A 22,578-nucleotide genomic window follows, 5' to 3' on the forward strand; every position below is an offset into this window, starting at 1 on the left:
AAGTCAGTGGGCTCTACAGGTGCCTAGTAGCTCTAAAAAGGAGGATAGAAATTGCACTCCACAGCTATCACAGCAATAATTACGGGAGACTGCTGGCACTTCATCTGTAGTGAGCTGTCCTGAATTTCACTTTGCAAATCAGAATCTAGAATATTCCTGAGTGACAGTCCTGAAATCCTTACCCATTCCTTTCCAAGAAAATAATAGAATTTGTACAGATACAGTTGTTTGTTCATTTTGACAAAAATAACTGTTAATATACACAAAAATGGGCATCTGCAGAGAGTAGAAGAATATATGTTTTGGAGGCTGGTCCTCTGAGCACAAACTGTTAGGTTTTGGTTTGTGCTCATTTTAAAGGACACGAATTAACATATTTTAATATATACAGTGAAAGTTGCATGAATGTTAGTCTAATGAACACATACTGTAATGCATCAGCATCAGAAATGGAAAATGACCTCTTCATACATCTCTTTTCCAGTGGAGTTTACAGCCTATATATGAGTGACTTCACTGATAATAAAGGATACAAAAACCAACTGAAGTGCCTGAAGTGTATCAAAGGATTAATGTAAATGTATTGTAAACTGAGAAAAGTAGAGTAGGCATATCACCAAGGAATGATCTGTCTGTTTGTCACTCTTTCAGAAGTTCTGCCAGGACACAAAACACCTAGAGTACTGTCATGTCTCTTACTGCCCTCAGCTGACGGATGAAACTGCAAAAGCTTTGGCATTTAACTGCCACAGACTTACATCTGTCAACATAGCTGGTTGTCCAAAGGTACGTATAAGAACCAGGAAGGAGAGCTGTGGGTCTGCTATTCCAAAGAAATAAATAGTATCACTCAGAAATTTGACCTGCTGGCATGTGTCTTGCCACAATTCTTCAACTTATTCCTCTAATTTAAAAATCAGAGCCTAAGTTCAATTGACTTTCCATGAATTTTAAGTTCTGAGAGTCAAGCCTTTAAAATGCTTGGCCGCCTTCTACTCCTTGCAATTAGAATATCAAGCTGTCCATACTAGGTCAGGTAAAAGTCTGTTTCTCCAGCAGTTGCTGTCTAGGGAAGAGTGTGAACAGAGGAGAGCTTTCAGTGATATTTCCTGCAAATACGCTCTCCATTTCTGGTGGTCTGTGCTGTGGGTGCTTCCAGAGAGTGGTGTCTTTGTTTTAATAGCTCTCAGTATTTTCATGCTTGAGTTTTTTCCAGTGCCTTTTCTGAACCCAGGTAAAGCCAACCATACTAGCTTCTGCCTAGCTGAACTAGCAAGACCGTTCTAGGAACCAAAACTCCTAATACAGTGCATGAGGAGAGCTAGATATCTAAGAAATACAGTTTCAAAAGCTTGACAAATCAGTGGAGAGTCAGCAACATAACCAGAGATGAAATACTAAGGAAGGGGCAGAGTGTTTCGCAGAAGCAGTTGATCTGGGAAAGCTGGCTGCTGAGCCACTGTTAAATGCCTCTTGGATATGTTGCTGTAGAGCCTCTCCTGGCATCAGTCAAGCTCAGCAAGCCCTACTAGCTAGGGCTAGGGCTGTGACTATGGCCCTGCTGCTCCTCAGTGTATCATGCCTTCTTCCAGTCCTACTCATCCAGAGGTAGCAAATACTGTGTATTTTGAGCATGAACTAGAGCCTGCAGTTTCAACTGGAGCGTGAGCTGGGCTCCCACTGCTTTGGGAATTCCACTTCACAGTCTTCATTTTTTCAGTGTGGTTGGGCTCCCAGCAGGTTTCTAGCTGTGGGTTGATTTGTTCACTTGGCTTCATAAATACTAACCAGCATAAATTGGGACATCATGAAAACTTTATACCTATGGCTTTACATGGCAGGGCAGTGGCTACTTTGAAAATGGCAGTAGTGCCTAAAAACTGATGTACCCAAAGATGTAAATGCATGCTTAATTATTTTGAAGATTCTAAGCCCAAGAAACTAGGTCCTTTGGAAAATAAAATGTATGAGGTATTCGTAACAACTAACTTATGCCTATGGAGGAGAGTGTTCCTTAGGCTGTTTCTATAGTCAATGGGGAGAGATGCTCTTATAAAGCATCGTTTGAACCAGGGAACCTCTCTTTAACTCTTTGAGAAGCCCTATCCCTCTATCGACTACTAGAAGGAGACTCAGGATACTACTGACTCCAGGGCTATGTGAATATTCCTTTAATAACTCAAGTTACTAAGATAATTTTGCTAGTGGCACCCACAGTCTTCAGTGTGCTTTGGTTGGTCTTATCTGTACTGCACTGTATTTTATATATTTATTACCACTATAACCATGTGCATTTGCAGCCATATTCAGTTAACTAACATCTCTTTAGGAAAGCTGCTGAATTACCTTCATTCAGGATTTGTAGATATTTGAAAAATATAATTATTTCCAGCTACTAATTTATTTAGATTAAGTTAATCTATAGTGAAACTTTACCATTAACTCATACTGCAGCATTATTACTTCCAATATTTTCTGTATCATTTCTTTTTTGATTAAAGTCCTGCTTCTCATTTATCTTCTCCCTGTATCAGAATGAATGTTCCTTTTAGAAAATATTACTGTTATGACGGCGTAAATGTTTTTTCCCAGAACTTCCTGACATAATACCTCTGGCTCTTGTACATTTAATAATACCTGCTTAATTTAATAGCAAAACCACATACTTGCTGCATTTTGACAACAAGCATTCCAATGCAATTTTTAAAATGGTGATTTCAGTTTTTTCAATTCCATGGAAAATGTTGTTGTAATGCTGCTTCCACTTATGTCAGGTGCGAACAGACTAAGGCTATTACTACTTTTGAAAAAGTTCATCTGGAACTAGCCTTTGAAAAACTGATTATACTTACTGGGCCAGTCTTCCCCCTTTCTCCTATTGAAGTGCCCATGTCGTATTTCTTCCCATAATATTTCCACAGCCATCACTTGTCCGTGCCTTCCTCCTCTCATAATATCCTACGCCCATCTCCAAATCTCTTGATTACCCTTTCAATTCTCCATACAACCCTCATGTCCCCTTATTCACTGCAGTGACTGACCATGGTAGCCTCCTGGCCAGCTTGTCTGAGCTGACCCGATGGACTAGTTAGCCAGCCCCGGAGTACAGATATTTTGACTGATTCATCAGCTTGCCAGAAATTCATAAGTTTCTCAGACCAAAAAATGCAGACTGTCTCACAGATCTGGTAGGCCGAAGTTGTTCTGCATCTTACAATAGCCCCTGGTTTATATTTTATGGATACCTGCTGCATGCCATTAATTGTTATGTACAAGAGTCTCAATCTCCTGTATACTTTGATTTTAGATAGATATTAAGGTTTTCTTTTTTCCGTATTAATAATAGATGTTGTGCACAGAAATCTTTCCACAGTAGCTTAAGCTAGGTATTTTTGCAAGTAATGTCCTCTGCCATGCTTTCCACTACACCTTATAGATATAAAACAGAAATGAATTAGTAAAAAATGGCCATAAATACACTTAGGCTGGAAATTGGGAGAGTTTCTACCTATCAGAGCAGTGAAATCTGAAAGGATCCAGGGAAGAGTGATGGCAGCAAAGTATTAACTAATGTTAGGACGGATCTTGATAAGGGAATGAACTGGATCATATTTTGTAGTTCTCTGAAATGGGAACAAGAACTAAACTAGACTCAGTGACCTAGTAATCCCTTTCCAATGCTTTGCTGCTAGATGATATCTTTTCCTTTAAAGGTTATAAAGCCAATCTAGTAACTGCTAATACCCTACCATATTCAGAAAAGACCATCGAGACTTTTTCAAATAAACCCACACATTAGTTTACGAGGCTTTTTTTTTTTTTTTGCCTTAAATCCTGCTTGCAACTCCATAAAATGAGGTGGGTATACCTGTGGATGTTAAAACTAACGGGTCATTGAAATCCTTTGGCAATCTCTAGTATAAAGTGAGGGGATCCAGCTGCTAAGTAAGGAAATATTTTCCACTCAGAGACTGTTTAAAAAGGGTCAGGAGACTAAAGCAAAAATGAATCTGTTCCAAAAGAGATACGTTAATATGTCTGACAGTCATGTCCTGCAACATTAGCTACATAAAAATACCTGAATAAAAAAAAAAAACATAGCAAGAGAACATGGAAAATGCAATATATAAATACATGTCCATTAAGAATGTTTTGGCATGTGCTGTGAAGCTTACTGTAAAATTAGAACAGCTTATGGCCTTAAACATATCTACTATATATTTAAATTAACTTTCTTTGAATAAACCTCATAGGGTTCAGTGAAAGTGCAGTGAGACTCTCTGTGTTATGTTTCTGTATACCTATGACAGGTATAAGTCGTTCTGAAAATGCTGATACTTTCTTTAAAATATTCAGCACTGCAGTTCTGAGTCTTTTTCAAGGAATGAGCCTCATTCAAGAATAATTGTTATTTCATAGGAAGAATGAAGATGCTGTGGGTGACATTCTATAAATGAAAAAATACAGCAAGAATTGAAAATAAAACTCTGGTTAAACGAATCAGCTAATTAAATAACAAAGTTCTGAAGACACAGTTCAATGGACAATGAATCCTGTAATTCAATCCTGTAAAAGGAATAGGATAGAGTGTATGAGGAAAATAGGTTTCCCTGAAATGCATCTGATACTGAATACTGAGTTCAATCACCAACTTTTGCTTATTTCAATAGGAATATGAATCTATTTATTAACCTTTTATTATTTATTATTAACCTTTTATTTATTTATTTATTAATCTATTGCAGATCTTAATATTGAACGTAGAGCTAAGTCTGAAATAAGCAGAGTACAGAATTACCTCATATGTCCCAGGAGGACGGTATCAGGAGATAGGGTGCTTCAGTCTCTGTTCCACAGACAAGATCACAGCTTCATCTCGTTTTGTCCCTTTTAGGTTCTTATGACATTGGCTCTGCAATGAAAGTCAAACCCACTTCTCTCTTTCCACCATTCCACTCCACTAGGGTCAGAAACAGTCTGCTTTTAATAAAGCCTCTTTTATAGGTCTTTAGCATGTCCCCCTCTAGATTTTTGTTACTGACTAAACACAGTAATTAAAGTATGTGCATAATTTATTCATAACTGTTCCCGCTGAGGTCAATGGAGCTATTAAGTATCTTGCATGACTGCTTTTGTACCTTGAAGACTCTGTCCCATGTGTTTCTCAAACGGAACTTCCAGTATTAATGGTAATGAATGTCAGTTTAGAAAAATGGAACTGTGAAGTGAAACTAAGTAGCTCTACTTCAGATGAACAGAAAAACATCTGTATGTTAGAAAAGTCATAGTGTGAGGCATTCATTTATAGGAGAACTGAGATACAAAATTGATACACTAAACTCCGAGACAGTGAAGCCTAATAGTTTAGAAAGAACAATGCTAAAGGCTCATGTACAGCACATGCCGAATTATGGGGTTGGGAAAGTTAAACCATTCTGATTAGGTGAAAAATCCAACACTTCAGAATGTACTGGAAGCACATTTAAGTAATGCCCAATACGCTCCTGTAGAGTCTGTCGCTGAGATTCAGAATTCTGCTGTGCTAAATTTTACTTCCACAAGGTATTTTAAAATACAATTTTCCTCCAAATCAGCTAGTAAAACTGTGTGCTGTGGGTTTTTTTAAACTCTTCAGTAATCTTATGTGTGTTTTGTTGCTTCATTTACAGATGACTGATCTATGTATCGAATATTTGGCTGCAGCCTGCTGTTTCCTCCGTTTCTTGGATGTCTCTGGTTGCATTCATCTTACTGACAAAGCACTGAAATATCTTTGGAAAGGTTGTAAGCAGCTCCAGATTCTCAAGATGCTGTACTGTAGAAATATTACCAAGTAAGAGGGTATTTTCTAATCTAAATTCAGAGATGGTTTTAAACCCCAAAACATAAAGCCTGTCTTCACTGACATCATGGTGCCATGCCAGGTATCTGGCTTGAGCCATCTTGCTCCTTTATCTAGGGGTGTGTGTGTCCATATTGCAGCCTGAGGATACTTATAGCTCAGTGTAGGTATCTACATATCCTAGAGTCAGCCAGAAGTCAAGGAAGATAGGGACCCCATCTGTCTTTATGGCAGACAACGTTCGGTTAGGAAAGAATGTGCAGACACAGAATATCACCTCAAAGGCACATGGAACAGGAGGGAGAAGAACAGGCTGGGCCTAATGCTCTCAGCCATTGCACTGAGGGTGGGTGTATTTGAGCTCAGAGGGTTTGCGTTTCCCAAAACTGAATGTGAGTATCTGGCAAAAGTGGATTTGAGTGTGGATGTGGGCATGTGCTCAAAATGCAGCATGGTTATAGCCAATGAGACAAAGTGTCATAAGAAAAGTTTCAAAAAGTGTAAGTGAAACATATTTTTATGTATCTTTCCAAAAAAGCATCATCTACCACAATGTAATTCAATTTTCCCATTGGTGTGAATGGACCTAGTCTCTGGATTCCACATGGGATTCAAAAGCCAGTCAGTTTTGGTCAGGTTTAGACCTGAGTTTTCAGGTTTAAGGCTCCAAGATCCAAGATCTCAATCTGAAATATAAGGCTCCAAGATGCAGCTCCAAAGTCCACCAGCCTTCCTAAGCATTAAGAGCACCACAGCCCATTTGCCTTACACCTAGAACTGTACAAGGCCAGACACTCTGAAGGTACTGAAACTGTTTGGAAAACAACTTAAATTCTAGCATTTTGGCATACTTGAGTATAAAACTTAATCAAACTTTATTACTTCATTAAGAAATGTATTATGTATCATTAGATTACATAGAGTATCCATACTAGGAGAGCTCTATAATCTAACAGGACAACTGTAGATTGAGCGTTCCCTACTAAATCATTCCACAGTTTGGTAGTCAGTGTAGAAAATAAAAGACTGATGCAGATACTTAATAACTTAAAAGCTATTTACACTGTGCTTCCTGCTTTCTGAATCCTCATTGGTTTATTTTCCTCTAATCATCTTGCCACAGACAATTCTTCTATCATTTCTTTTCCTTACTTGTCAGGTCTCTTTTTTCTCTCTGTTTTAGATTTCTTAATGTCATCTCAAAACTTCTTTCTCAAAAAATCTACTTTTAATTAAATACTTGTTAGCTATGGAAAGTGTTTTGAAGGAGTGGTATGCAACACTAATAATTGAAAAAAATGTTCTAAAAGTATTGCACTCTTCATTCCAGAAAGGATGTTTCATATAAATGTTTAATTTCCTCCCTACTTTCAGATTTAGTTTTTTCCTATTAAGCCTCAAGGGATTATCTCTTCACACCCAAATTATTGTACTTGCTTTTTCTGTGCCTTCATACCTCTAGAGCACTAAACAGTGTATGACCCCTCTTGAGCTCTGGTTGCTAATACGTTTTCCTTTAGCAGAGGGATGTAGTAGGAATAGAAATTTGGGTGAGTTCCAATTTATGTTGAGCCATGATGAAAGAGCTCACCTGATTTCTCACAAAATCATTTACATTATTGTAGCAATTGCAGGATTACCAGGATACCCAGGATTACATCTCTGCCTCCGGGTCCCATATGCTGTATGGGTTCACTGAACTTCCTGATTAAAGTCTTCTGACTCTGCCAAGGAATTTCCCAACCAGTTATTTTTACTGTAAAGAAAGCCCCAGAGAGTTATAGATCTTTACAAAACAAAAAACAGCCATCAGACACTTCTCCACCCAGTGTTATCTTTCCCCTTTTTGTGAGTCTGAAGTCTGGTCAGCATGTTAGAACTAGGCAAACTTCCCTAAGTTTACTTTCTCCAGCCAGATTTTCTGGCAGGTGAAGGTGGATGGTTCCTTTCTTAGTCTCTAACCCTTTGCACCAAATGTTCAATGAAAGGAAACTCTTACCTCATGTCGTCTGAGTCTGGGACAAAAACTCTCAGGTGGATCAATCATGCAGAAAAATTCAGCACTGGTGATTTTTTTTTTTCTATTTCTTTCTGACACGTCTGAAGAACCTCCCTTGATTGACCTAGGCAGTCTGCGGAGTAGACTGAGGCATATCGAGATCAGAGTGGCTTTTCAACACAGACTGTAAAATTGTCATTAGATGGAATGATATTCAAAAAATAAGAGGGAGTTCACAGTTAGGTTCAGATATATGCCACATCTTACACGTGTCATATTTTCTAAAAATCTTTGTGTTTTATTATAGTTCAAGACCAACACCGGGAAGCTGATAAATAATGTTGGCTTTTTACCAATAATTGCATTCAAAGCAAAGCACAGTACAGCAGTGATTTTAAACCTTTAATAATCTTGCTGCAGATTTTCAGCAATGACAATATTGTCATTTGTAGCTCACAATATATGTTTATAAAATCATGCATCTCATTCACAACCTCTATGTTTTTATTAATGAATAATAAGCAATGAATTGTCACCAAAATAAACAGCCCCCACTCTCTGATTTCAGACTAACTCTTAAAGCCTTATTCAACCTTCATAGGGTTCTTAGATTTTTCATAAAATGTAGAGAAAAAGGCTGTTTTCAAATGTGATTTATGTTCTACAGGCCTGAAACACACTAACATTTCAGAGATTCCTATTTGGGAAAATGGAAAAGGACATCTATGTAATCGAATTAATCTTGAGAACTAAACATGCTAGTGGCTTAGATTCTAGATAAGTAATAGAAGAAATATGTTTTTAATTTTAAATTGTCCCACAAAATCTATAAATCATGCATACTTCATTTTGCCAAAGGGATTCCCTATCATTTATTATTAAACACTAACCAGTCCTAGAAGGCATCTCTTTAGACTCAGCCTTGCAAATATTTAGGCATATCTCATGTCATGTGTCACATTCTTTTTCAGTTTTATTTTTACTGTTTTGTTAGATTAAAATAGAAAACATATGGAAACACAAAATTCTTAAAGTTTCAGTCCAATGCAGCCTCACAGAAAACCGTTATGAGCATATAAATTGTCCATTCTTTCCAGTATTGGGTAGCATTCGAGGCTATATTTGCCAGCATACTAGCCCGGTGCCAGATTTATTTAAATGTTAAAAGGAAAAAAAGGCCTATGGACTGATATCCTGCTGCATATTTCTGTACTCAGAGGCTAATGAACTGTCAATTAAACCTGTTTCTAAATGCAATAAAGCATCATGGATAATCTGCCTGTGGGAGTAAATGATACTGGTACAATTCATTTCTTCTGCTAGAGAAAAGGGGGCCTAACTAACCACCTTTAAAAAATGATTTCTGTAGGAAGTGGTAATATCAGCTGTGATTCACGTAGGACTAATCCTGCAAGTTAAGAAATAATACACTGGCATCTTTAGAGAAACACCACTCTTCACTATAGAAAAAATCCTTAAACTTCAAAACACTCACAAGTACTATTTAAAGTCAGCTAAGTGCTGAGAAAAGTGTAGCTCTCCATTAAGTTTTCTGAGTGCAAAACAGAAAGAGAAATCTGCCATTGCCATCGGAAGCTGTCCCTAGCCAGCAGAGTGCTGTGAACCAAACGGGCATCGTCTGCACTAACAGTTCAGTTCCATCAAAAGCTCTTCTTTGAGAGCAAAATTATTTCCTTCGTTCTTGTCTGAACTCATGTGAAATCAGTTACATTTCTTTTAAACTCGTGACTGCTTTGTTAACAAGTGATTCATCAACAAATACTTTTACAATTTTTGCCTTTTAAACCAAAATTACATTGGTCTTTAATAGCTACAACACATTTGCCATTTGAAGGACATTTTGATTTTTGTTTTGTTTTTGTTTTCTGATTGTTGCTGTTGATTAGAAAGGAACAGGAACTCTGTTTTCCTGAAAAAGCAGAATTTCCTAAGTATTATTCACATATTAAGGTCTCATGAATGACTAGACAGGAAGGATTTGGGAGTCCAACACACATGTAATCAGAAATGAAGGCAGCCTAAACATGATCTGATAAAGGACCAAGAATAATTGCTCTCAAGTTTTCTCTTGAAGAAGCAACCAAAAAACCTAACCCACTCTATTCCCACTCACTGTAAATTGATCTTCAGATGTGATATGGGTAGAAACCTACTGCTTAATGGAGGTTCCTGGAGTGCCAAGTTTCAGCCTTCATGTGCATTTGAACTAGATGCCACAAAATGTTGTATTGTTATACAACTGTTGCAGCTGACAACAGACCTCCAAATCCTTGAGATTTTATGTAGCCCTATCCCGCTTACATAACCTGGAGGATGCTTGCAGCGTGCTTTCTGCTTTTCCTGTTACCTGCCTGCCTTCCACTTGCTTCTTCAGCTTAGTTTCTCCTGGTTTTGCACTATAAACAGTTCTTCCATGTTTAAGCTTTTCTTTTCCATTCATCTTTAGTCTAGATTACTTTTTGTAACCTCATCTCAAAATGTCTTTTTCAAGACCTCTGCTTTTAATTATAATGGACCCACAGTCAAACTTTTCTGAATTTTGGAATGGCTCAGAATTCAGATCCTGATGCAGATCTGCCTTTCCTAGCTAACCCCTCTTAGTAAAAGGGATTGAAGCCATACACAGACACTTTGGGTAAGGATTGAATTATATATCTCAGCTCTGCTCAAGCCATGTGCTTCATCCAGTAATTTTATCTGACTTATATCAAGAGATATTTGCTTCCAAAGATGACTCTACTGTGCTGGTTGCAAGACACTATATAAATAGATGAACATACTTCATCTGTACAGTATATCTTAAATAAACAATGCATTTTGCCATGTGTTGATGATTAATGAATGGCTGTTTCTGGCAAACTAATCAATTGTAGCTCCAGGCATGGGGCAGCATAAGTTTCCAAAAAATAGCAACAGCTCCCCTTTATGCATGCTTCAGACAGCCATCATACATTGCCGTTTCCATGAAAAACAGGAATTTGGACTTGGATGAGTTGATTTTTATTTTATAGCTTACAGTCCCTCATATAAGTTGTGCACACATACCTCAATAGCACAGGCCTCCCTAATATAGAAATACATACAGCCTTGCATTCATGTGTTTAATACAGCGTGTCAGTGTTAAATTGAAACAAAAATATCCTGCAGTTGCCACCCCTTTCCTGCCGTGGTGGTGCTAGCATTACAGCTGCAGATATCAGCTTCTTTTGTAACCATCTTCATGGTTTTCACTTTGGAAAAAAATATGAACATTATAGTAGCATTATTGGCAGGTAACACACCTCTCTAGTTTGGATTTTTCTCTAATATTGTCTAGATGCCATACTTTACATTCTGTTAAAGAGCTTAGGAAATTGGCCAGCAGGGAGAAAGGCTGTTTACCTTGCTATGGCTGCAAGACTCCAGATCAGGTTGAATCATCTGAAGAGGAGAAGAGATGTAGAGAGCTGGCTCTTCCCCAACAAGCACATGAGTATGCACAGCTGGGGGAGCTTTCTGGAGCGTGGGCAAGAGCCAGGGAGGAGGGGAGGGTGTGAGAAGTGCTCCTTGCAGTGAGAGCAGGCTAAAAGCCAAGCCGCAGAAGTGATGGAAAGAAAGAGACGTTCATAAAGACTTTAAGTGAAGGGCTGAGTTTCTTTAGCCCAAGAAGCCAATTAAAGTTGTGGACTGGTAAAAAAAACACAGTATTGGTAAGCTGCTCTTGAGACTCTTTTTAGGGTCTCTTGCTCAGCAGCCCTGACTTTCCCCTATTTCTGTGTCATGTTCTAGTTTGGTTTTTTGTGTGTTCTAATAAAACACTGTAAAGGGGTAGAGGTGACAAAATACTGAGAGAGATTACAGAGGACGCACAGGTAGGAAGCAAACAGAAAATGGGGGACATTACTACTGGGTAAGCAGAACAGTGGGACATGACAGTCTATGTTTTTGGATGCCACAAATGATTCTCTCCTGGTTCAGCTACCAGAGAACCTGCAGAAAACAGCCTTGGGATGTCCTCAGGGCTAGTGCAAGTAATAATCAGGCTCTGTAACACTGACCATAATGTACTCAACTCAACCTCAGAACCAATGAGCTTTAAAAAAAGGTGGATGGTAGAACCAGATGATCTCCAGAGGTCCTTTCCAACCTCAACCCTTCTGTGATTCTGTGAAAAGCAATGAAGTTAGCTAAAAGGAAAGTAAAAGCAAAAAAGAAGGCAAAAGAAAGCAAAAAAAGGCAACAGTAAAGCAAAAGTAAAAGGAGAAAATGGAACGGGTAAAAACATACTTGCAGGTGCCACAGAGACTGTGCAAAGAAAAATCTTAGGGCTCAGTGTAAAGATAGGGACGTGCCCATTTACTATATCCTTCCTATTTAAGTATGAAACACCACTCTGGAGAGATTCTGTGACATCTTTTGGTATAACTGGTTTATCTGTTTTGTTTGGTGTTACGCCTTCTTCAAACCACAATGCCGTTATTCCAATGGTATAGCCTACTCGCAGTCAGTTCCAAAGATCCTCATTTTCCTCAGTAAAAGGCATTTACAAACTGGAGCAAGTCTAGGTAAGGGCCACCAAGATTTTTAGGGGGCTGGAGCACACAATATATAAAGACAGGCTGAGAGAATTGGGTTTGTTCAGCCTAAAGAAGAGAATGCTCGGGGTGGGGAGGATCTTACCACTCTCTACAACTACCTGATCAGAGGATACAGAGGAGGAGACAGACCATCCTCGGAGGTGCACACAGGGAGGACAAGAGGTAACAGACACAAGCCAGCATATGTAGAATTCTGAAAGGAAACTACTTTTTATCAGGAGGGTGGGTCAAAGGGTGGAACAGGAGCCCAGAGAGGCTGTGCAATCTCCATCCCTGGAGATATTCAGAACTTCGCTGGGCAAAGCCCTGAGCCACCTGATCTAATGAGATCTGCTTTGAGCTGGGCAGGATTAAATGACCTCCAAAGGCCCCTTCCAACCTAATTTATTTTGTGACTATGATCTAATGACTTATCTTTTCTTCTAGTTTCCAAGATACCTCTTATAATATTGATAGTTTCAGTTAAAGCAAGGAACTCTATATCACTAGACTTAGCTTTTGCTGTTCTTTGTAGAAACAGCCTCTGTAAAAGAAAAAAAAAAATTTTTTTTCACTCTTGTTGCAGACAAGCTGTCCTGAAATACGCAGCCAAGTTGGAGAAACGAGAGCATAATGATGCTGACCCTCCTCCCTGGGTTGGGTACGACAGGAATGGTAACACACTCACCTTCACCAAAAAACACAAGTTAGAGCTTGAATAAACAAATCCTTCAAAATGAAAAATTATACAACATCTTCTATAGTTCCACTTATTTTTCAATAGAACATAAAAAGAACACTAGAATATTTTTCTTAAAATTAATAATCCTTTAATAAAAGACAACTTTTTTGCTGAATAAGTAAGGATACATTGTAAATCTTTCTAGTAGGAGCATGTGTGCCTTCAAGCAAGACAGCTGTACTGAAAAGACATTGCTAACTTTCAGATGTTGATTCAAGCTGTCTTCATTTTTCAATAATTGGAAGTTTTTGTAGTCTCATGCAGAGTAAACAATAAATAAATGTATGTGTGTTTGGGATTCTCATTTGTCATGGAGGTCTTTCCTAGGACATAAACACCCTGAGTTCCCAGAGTTGCACACTTCACACAACTGTTTGTCATCAAGAAGAGTGTTTAAATGACTACCTATCTGTAATACACAGCTACAAATGCACATCTAGCACAGTTCTCTATTTTTAAGCAGTCACTTGCACACCCACAGCACTAGTTCACATAAAGGACTTACCAGGCTCAGAATTCAACTCTCCAAGCCAGTTGAAGTTTACATTTTCAGATCTGAATTGTGGACTAGCTGGCAGCTGATACAGTCAAGAGAATCAAAGATAAAGGAGCACAGATGATGAAAGAGTTAAAGGATGATTTTTCTCCTGCTATAAGATCATCTTCTCATCCAGTGGAGAAAGAAAAGGAGCATACCTGGGATTTACTGCTGATTCTAATTACTGGAAACTCACTAATCTTTCCTTGTATAGAGAAAAATATAAAGTTTCACCTTATTATAGCAGAACAAGACATTACTCATAGGTCTTTGGGGAAACTCCCAAAGATTTGTCTTTCTTCAATTCATTATTGACCTTTACAGTAATGTTCTAAGCTGGTCTCAACATCTACTAACTTGGAATGATTTTAATCAGAGTAGCTTTAGTGGTAGCACAAATTTGCTTGTTACTTAAACTTCTTTAAGCAAATAACTAGCAATCCTAATATTTAATTGCAACTAGTTTTAGAACATGAATGCATTAGTTTGCTGACATTTGAAAGTGCAAGAAAGAATATTTTCTTATGTTCTCCCTTAAATTGCTGACGCAGCAGTCCAACTGAGTCAACTGAGGCTGATGGGCTTTGTATTCAGGATAAATCAGGGCAATTGAAAGGACTCTGTTTTGTGAAATATCTACCACATTGTTTTTATTTTCAAGTGCAGTGTGAATTTAGAAGTGATTCTTGTACTTTGTGTCTGCAGCAGTGCACAGAAAGTATTACTTTGAAAAAATTTTCAGGAAATTTAAAACTTTTACACATTTATTAATTTCACATCTTTTAACAGTAGTATAATAATAATTAGCAATAACTAGTAATATTATATTGATTTTAGTAATAATACAGTAATGTTTTATATATTAGTGTATGTGTTTATATAAAAATAGATATAATTTGCCATATACATCAGTGCCAATCCCATCCAAACAGTACATGCAATGGGGAACAGAATATAGTCTTTAACCAATTTGAATTAAAGTAAAAATGCTGCCCGTAAGTACTGGAGTGCATTAGCAAGAGGCAATAAAACTTTCCATGGGGAAGGAGGAGGTCATTTTATGATGTACCATTATGATCTACAGTATATACAAACATTCATGCATTTAAAACCTTTGTTGACACTATGAACTCTTCTTTGTTTCTCTCTATCCACTCAGTTGGCAGGAATTATTACATTTCAGATTTAAAACACAAATTTTAGTACTTGCATTATAAGGGACAATATATAAATGGAAAAGTTTTTAAAAGCTCAATTTACTTTATTGCGTGTTTATATTACGGTAACACAAAAACCTCCAGTCATGGTCTCTTGGTCAGGGCATACAAACCTTCCTCACCTTCCTGCTCTGCTTTTCTGCCTCAAAGAGCTTACAGTCCTGTCATGCAAGGCTGACAGTATATCACTGGAAATGTAGCAAATACCCAGATTATAGTTCTCATTTATTAGCTCAATACTTCCATTCTTTGATAACTTTTACTTTAGGGGAATGTTCATATGTTAGAAGGACTCTTATCTGAAGTCCAGTTGGTGGAATGTTCTCCCCTGAAATCAGCCAGACCCATTGCACTTCTGAGTGCTTATTTTAAAAGCTTTTCTTAGCAGATGGACAGTGGTACACATAGCAAGACTTCTTGTTTCTATCCACAAATAAGAGGCCCATGATGACATGGAACAAGTTCTATAATTTCATGTAGGTAGTTTTATACATACAGTGCCTATACATAAGGCAGAAATTGCTTAGGGGTCAAATGCCAAACAAGACGACCAAATAAGAACTACAGTTCCTGAAGTGGTTTTATCCTATCCATGATATAAATAATTTGGTCGAAGAAAATTCTCAGCATTTTGCATAAACCAATAAAACTCACACAGTAATGAGACATTTCATTTAAAAATATAAAATAGCTTGCAGAGCATGTGACCTTGGAAGTAAGTTTTCATATTTTCAAATATCGTGTTGAAAATTTCTTTTACGATAGCTCTGAACTTTTGTTTGAAAGTTACCAGCTTTTAGACTGGCTTGGTAAGTGAGTCGAGTTATACAAATTCTAAATATGTAAGATCTTGTAGTTCCTAAAGGGTATGAAAAGTAAACCAGTACCATACACCCGTTAAGCACCAGCCATTGTCATTGGTAAATGTTGGGTTAAAAAGCCCTCATTTTCAAAATTGTTTATATCTTATTATAAGAATAGGTATCAAAGTTTCATAATATTACAGAAGTGTTACTTTATGATCCCTTGATTTGATATCTTTGGCCTAATTTCACCTTTAAGTAATCTTCAGCTTGACAGACTGGATCCAGCTTTGGCTTTTAAGAGACACTTTGCCATTTTGTGCATCAGCCTTAATCCATTTGTCTTTTTCATTCCTCTGATTCATGTGACCTGAAAAAGAGTTCTGCTTAGTTTAACGTGACACGCAGTGATCATCATCTTCACATCAGCTTTTTTCAAGCTCCCTCAAAATACACTGCAAGACTTTATTTGGTAGAATTTATGCAGTTTTAACAGGAGTTTCTGTCATTTTCTTCTTGATACTGTTCTTCACATTCATCCTTTCCCATAATATGTTATCAAAACAAATTTGTAGCAGTGTATTTTTTTATTATATAATATCATAGGTTTTTATTATGGGCTAGGAAATATACATACATTAAACACTGCTCTGGCTAGGTAATTTGGAAAGTTTTCAACTCAGTTGCAAACACGGACAAGAAACATGGGTAAGATCTGATTTACAGGATGACCAGACATGTTGCTACTACTGTTTTTCTATGCTAATGGCTTAACAAAACAGAAAGGTCTCCATCATCTACATGTGTGACATTAACTTAGTATGCAGCATCATACTATAAAAAGCTCACTGTATAATGGACAAAGGAGATAATTCACCATTATTCTCATTTTACAGTTAAGAAACCGAGGCCCAGAGAGATGAAGTGACCTTCCAAGTTTATACAGAAAATTTATGACCAAATTGGGAATTAAACTGAGATCTTTTGAGTTCCAAATCAGTGTCTTTATCAGAAGATCAGCCTTCGCTTTGGGTTATCTTTACAAAATATCTTTTACTGTTATTTTAGAATCTGCTGTTGCACAAACACTAAGTTTAGAACTCATTTGAGCCTGGCAGAGCCTGAGGGATGGCAAGGAAGCAGCGCTCTGAAGCAACTTTGCAAACACGCTCTGCTCTGACCTGTAACACAGCTGAAGTGAAATTCTGGCCGTGTCAAAAGCAATGGCAAGACTCCAGCTGACATCACTGCCTTGGTTTCCACAACTCTAGTCTACAGGCCAGAATTTTTCAATAACGTTTCAGCTCTGTGGTACTGCTAAATGGGATTAGTTTAAGATTATGGGCCAAACCACATCAATATACTAGCAGGCCGAGATATTGTCTCAAGTACAGGATTTTCAGAAGAGTCCAACACTGGTGCAGTTCTCCCGCTGAATGAAGAGGTATTTCAGTATCCTTTGTTAGCAGACCCCAAAACGCCTTCAAGGATCTCCTTGCAGATGTCCTAGTACAATTTCTGCACTCCTCACTGAGACTCCTGTTATCTTGAGCAACCACACTGCACACTTACTGTATCCTTCCTACTAAAAGGCAGCTGCAAGAAGGTAGAACCCACAGCTCTACTCTCCATCTAATTATGGACTTAAATCTATGAAGATTATCATAAAGTTGGAAAAATGTGATCTGTATGAAACCTGTTACTGCTGAAACTTTGATTCCCCAGAAAGATTTTCTGAACAACTGATTTGCAATAGCATTGTGTCAGAGAAACAGAAATGAAAACAAAAATCTGTCTTTTAAGCAGCGATAGCTCTTAAAACATGAGATCAGGCTGAATTTTAAACAGGAAGTACGTCCAGGTGTCAAAAAATGAACTGAAAAAGAAATGCAAAGGAAAATTATTTCAGCCGGTCCCTTAACAGAGTTGTAGAGCAGTGAAAATGTAGCTTTTTTTTTTTTTTTTTTAAAGGAGCGAGGACACAACAAATGTGTAGGACAGGGACTGATTTCCAGAAACTGCAAATAGTAGTGTTTGGTCCCGATCATTTCCTCTCTCTCATTTTTGTCACTCTCTCTTATACTCCTGTAGAAGGAACAAATGCTGAAGCACAGAATAAGCTGTACTGATGAATAAAGTTTCATGCACTGCTTGCTTCCTGCTACAGCTTAGCTAACAAGTTAGAGTTTTAAAGAAACACAGAAACAAATTAATCAGGGTTGTTTCAAAGTTGAGTTATTGGCTTAGCTCTGCTTCTCATTTTGTATTTCCTATGTGAACGCAGGAAAAATGTTTTGTTCCGTATGCTTCTTTTGGAGATTTGCCTGTGAAGGGAATGCAAAAATCAAACTCCCCACAGTAAAGTCAGTATCAAGTTCTGCTCCCTAGCGTTGCGGATCTTAAAACTATTTTAATGTTATTAAGCCTATTGCCAGTAGCAGGTTCAAATCATACTTAAGATAATTAGTTTTGTGTATTAGGCTCCAATCAAGCAACAAGTGTTCGTTGGAAAACTGTTGATCAGAGTTTGGTTTTAACTATAATTACTGCCTGTACTGTGAATACCATGAGAGTGGATTTTGAGGATGAGCTTGCTAGCATGATCAAATCACAAAAGCCAGCAGACTTTTGGATTGTTGACAGGAAAAGAAAGGATTTCATTTCAAAACCCATCAGTCAAGACAACAGTACGAGTTCAGAAAGAGCTAGATGCAGCGGTGTGTGACATGGCCACATTTGCAATTTAACAGCTAGGAAAAAAAATTTCTATGCATGTCTAACAGGCAGAAAATAACTGTGTAGAGTTTTCCAAAGGTAAGTATTGATCATTTGTTTGTTTGCCTTCCTGAAGACTGGAGAAGTTAAAAAGAATTCTACTTTCAAATAATAAAACATATAAAAATGGGCATATTTTAAATGCAAAATGAGAGCAAAACTACTCCAAATTAAAAAATCCTTAATGTGTGAAGGGATAAGACAGGACAAGTTTTGAATCCCAAGAGAACAAATTTTTTCAGGAGAAAATGTGTGCAAAATTAGGAAATTAACACTTGCAATCAAGATTCAAACCTTAGATTCTTCAATTTCAAAGCATGTATAACTGTTAGATGGAGAAACATTATTTTAACTCTAAACTTATATTCTCATCTGTTCAGAGATAACCTAAGGTTGTTCACTAGTATTGTTAGGGCTGTGGTGTGTCTCCAAAAGACTGTGAGCGGCTTGAGTTAAATGCAAGCTGAAACCAATAAAAATCTGTAGGATAGCATCTTATCTAATGTGTTTTTAAGAAGTTGGATGAACTTGCTATTTGACTAGAAGAAATGTAATCTTTTCCAGATACAACCTAGGGTTTTTGTTTGCTTTTTAAAGATACTGCTTAAGGATCAAGGCTTCACAGAGGGACAGTGTTCAGAGGGACACTGTGAAACTATAAAATAAAGTTCTTTCCACTCAATTCTAGTGGCAAAGATTCAATAACAATTGCTTCTAGGAAAGACGGAAATTTTTGAAGAGAACACAGAAAATAATCACGGTCACAACAATAAACAGTGCTGCTCCTGGGATGAGAACTAACTCCAAACACAACAGAGATGAGTCAGCTGCAAAGTGCTACGCTTCGGCAGCTGCTATGTTTCAGAAGAAAATTAAGTTTCAAGCACTGCCATGATGCAAAAATCTTTCAGTTATTTCCCTTTTAACGACTGGTTGCTTGCCTCATGTCATTCACTGCCCCTTCAACTGTATTTGGGTTTAATCCTGGAACTCTGTGCAGCTAAAAACATATAAAGTAAGTAATACTGAATTCCAGATAAGAAAAGCAATAAATACATCCATAAAGCCTTGTACGTGGCACCCAAGGCTCATGCAATCAAATCCTCCTTGCACACTGGTGAGCTGAACTTTGGAGAAATCCTAAAGGGCGAGCATTTCATAGGCAGCTCTGCCAGGACCATGGGATGAGGAGCCATTCTGTGTCTAGTGAGAAATCAGTTATTGCTGGAGGAGATTATGGGAGGAAAATCTGTCTAAATCCCATACACATTTCAGAGGAAAATCCAGGCTTAATATCACACACACACACACGAAACCTTTATTATTTCCGTCTGTGCTTGAATGAGTGTCTGTCCCTAAGGAGAAAGGTGTCTTTCATCACAATCTATCTGGAAACCAGAGTGAAAAGACTAACTAAATTCATGGAGAAACCTGAAAAGGCAGAGATAAGACAATACCTGTCTTTTCAAAAACACCCAGTAATTAGGCAAGTTTGGTCTTTCCAGAGGCATGTGAGGAAGAAGGTTGTCTAAGGAGTTCTGATATTGGTTCACCCCACAGAAGGAGGAGGCAACAACTATCTGGAAACTTTCACAGGAAAAAAGGGTTAAAGAAAACAAAGAGAGATTCCTCTCCATGCCCAGGTTAGAGATCTGAGGGAAGGTATAAGCTGATGTGAAAGAAGATATTACCTGTGTGCATAGTTACCAGAAGGCAAGGCTCTGAGAGGGACTATTCATATGTAGCTTAGGAAAGCTATACTGCTGTAGATGGGTGGGATTAGTAATAAAAGCTAAAAATCCTGTTAAGTGCTGCAAATATTGTAATGCTGGATGAAATACAGAGCAAATATGTCTCCTGTTCTTGAGAGAAGACAACCATTCCCAAACAACACGTACTTTGTAAGAGGACAGAAAAATATGAAGGAAGAGGCTCGTTTGCCAATTTGAGAAAGGAAGAACAGAGAGACACAGTAACCTGCAAAGACAAATATCCATGGCCACCAAGGAACGCCTGCGACACTGTGGGACTTCCACCAAGGTAACTCATGCAAGCGCTGAAAACCAGATGGAGTAACAAGTGACTGCCAAAGTTGAAATCTCACTCGGCACTAAGCAAACTGATGGCATCAGGTCAAAGGTTGCTGCTGAATATGAACCTGGAACTAGAACTGCAGCCTAGGACAGAAAAAGATCTGGAACCAGATCAGTCCTTGGCACCACTCAGAGCTAGAAGATTTACATGGTGTAAAAACCTGATTATATTCCAGGCAGTTTGATTTGGAAATTGACACCATGAGCTACAAGGATCCAAAGAAAGTCGCTACATGATTGCAAGACTTCTTCCAGTGAGCTTACAGTTGTCAACACATCAACTGGCAATGCAAGTGGGGGGAACTGCCCACTGCCTGCATTTGTTTACTCCCCAAATTTATCCACTCATATCCTTCATAACCTGCCTCTGGAGTCACTTCAGAGTAGGTGGGAACAGATGGCCACATCAACTTAGGACAAGAGAAAACAGGGCTGAAAGCAATCTCCTGAGGATCCATTATATTTAACTTGATGTGCTTGTCTAGCTTGTTTTTCAAAATCTGCAGAACTGTAGATTCGGTAGCCTCTCCAGACGATTACTTACTATCAGAAAGTTTATCTTACTATTCAGCTAAGTTTTACTGCCCATAAAGTCTCCCATTACCAGTGGACAGAGAGATGTTTATTCCTTTTATCTCTGCAACAACTCCTTACATACTTGAAAAGTGTCTCCTCCCTCAGTCTTCTTTTCTTTAAGAAAAAACACTTTTTTACATCTTCCCTCATAAATCACATTATTTAGGCCTCTGATCACGCACTCTCCTCTGGAGTCTTTAGAGTTGTCAACATCCTTTTCGAAGTGCAGTATGCAAAATTGGAGACAACAATCAAGCAGAGTATTACTAACGCCAGGTAAAGCCAATTGATTACAAAGATCACTTCTGTTAACACACACTATTATGATGTTTATTTTTTGCAATCATTTAAGATTACTGTTTCCTGTTTAACTGATGTTTCTGTTGAAATATTCCTTCTGTAGTGACTGTACAGGTAATTATTCCTACCTTAGTACTTTGTACTTACGAAGAACTTACTGGACAAATGGCCTGAAAAAGTATGGAAATCAAGATCGAATTTTAATCCTGCCCTTCAACAGGCTTGTAGCCTCTTCAGCTTGATAGTCTCCTAAGCTTCTTTTCTGCTTAAATATTTGACACGTATCTGCCTACTCTCCTTCCTGTTAGCATACATAGTTCCAGAGATAGCTAATAATCTCCACAGGCTGCTTAAATCAGCTGATTTAGGAATACATGCAGACTTGGAGAAATGGGGAGGCACAGACCTCTAGCAGCAAGGGCTAGGGGTTAGGCTACAGAGCCTGCTGATAAGCAGAATCCTCTCTTCCTGCACTCTTTGCCAGGGGAAGGAGAAGAATGTCCTGACATGATTACCATTATAAATTTTTGGAGTTTGTTGAGCACTCTCAAACTAGACAGCCTAACAAATGCTTTCACAGGAAGCTGGACCAGTGCTTAGCATGAACAATCCGCTTTTATAAACTCCGTTATATCATACATACTACTTTCAAAAGTGTCCACTGATGTCAGTGAGAACAGATGCCTTCTCCTTGCAAATTACTCTGAAGAGTACAAACCCTGGCAGTGTTCTCTACTTCCTTCCCGTGGCAAGTGTCCCAATTCTGCAGGAAAGTCCCTCCTTCTCCTAAAAGGAGCAAAATGCCTTTTTTACACCCTCATCACTCTGCCTCTGAAGCGCTCACTTCAGCTTCATCTTCTTGCTATGACTAAATTCAGGTCTATTTCTTGGCTACCTCGCAAAATCCTGGATGTGACTGTCAGTGGGTTCACAGCCTGTTTTCTTCTTCCATCAGTGTGGAGGTGGGAGTCTTGAAGCAAGGTGATGACATAAGCTGTAACTGCTACAACAGCAGCAGGGAAGGCTTTCCTGGAGCAGGAGGTAGACTAGGTACAAATTTACCCAAATCATAAAATTCTACCCCATCTTCTCACTGGAGAACTCTACCGTCTCACA

At 38.2% G+C, this 22,578-nt stretch overlaps 2 protein-coding genes across 2 annotated transcripts in view; one reads left to right on the forward strand and one right to left on the reverse strand.

Moving 5' to 3' along the window:
* FBXL13 (F-box and leucine rich repeat protein 13) overlaps positions 1-14,102 on the forward strand; it is a 104,897-nt gene extending 90,795 nt beyond the window's left edge. The window contains 3 exon segments of the mRNA XM_067316775.1: positions 622-786; positions 5,670-5,833; positions 13,005-14,102. Of these exon segments, the coding sequence (XP_067172876.1) occupies positions 622-786; positions 5,670-5,833; positions 13,005-13,140 (465 nt within the window). The 3' untranslated portion in view covers positions 13,141-14,102.
* Positions 14,103-14,444: 342 nt separating this feature from the next.
* FAM185A (family with sequence similarity 185 member A) overlaps positions 14,445-22,578 on the reverse strand; it is a 45,687-nt gene continuing 37,553 nt past the window's right edge. Inside the window, exon 8 of the mRNA XM_013943539.2 lies at positions 14,445-16,088. Coding sequence (XP_013798993.2) covers positions 15,973-16,088 — 116 coding nt within the window. The 3' untranslated portion in view covers positions 14,445-15,972. The remainder of the gene's footprint in view (positions 16,089-22,578) is intronic.

This window comes from Apteryx mantelli, chromosome 1 (assembly GCF_036417845.1).
Source record: "Apteryx mantelli isolate bAptMan1 chromosome 1, bAptMan1.hap1, whole genome shotgun sequence".
Lineage (NCBI taxonomy): Eukaryota > Metazoa > Chordata > Aves > Apterygiformes > Apterygidae > Apteryx > Apteryx mantelli.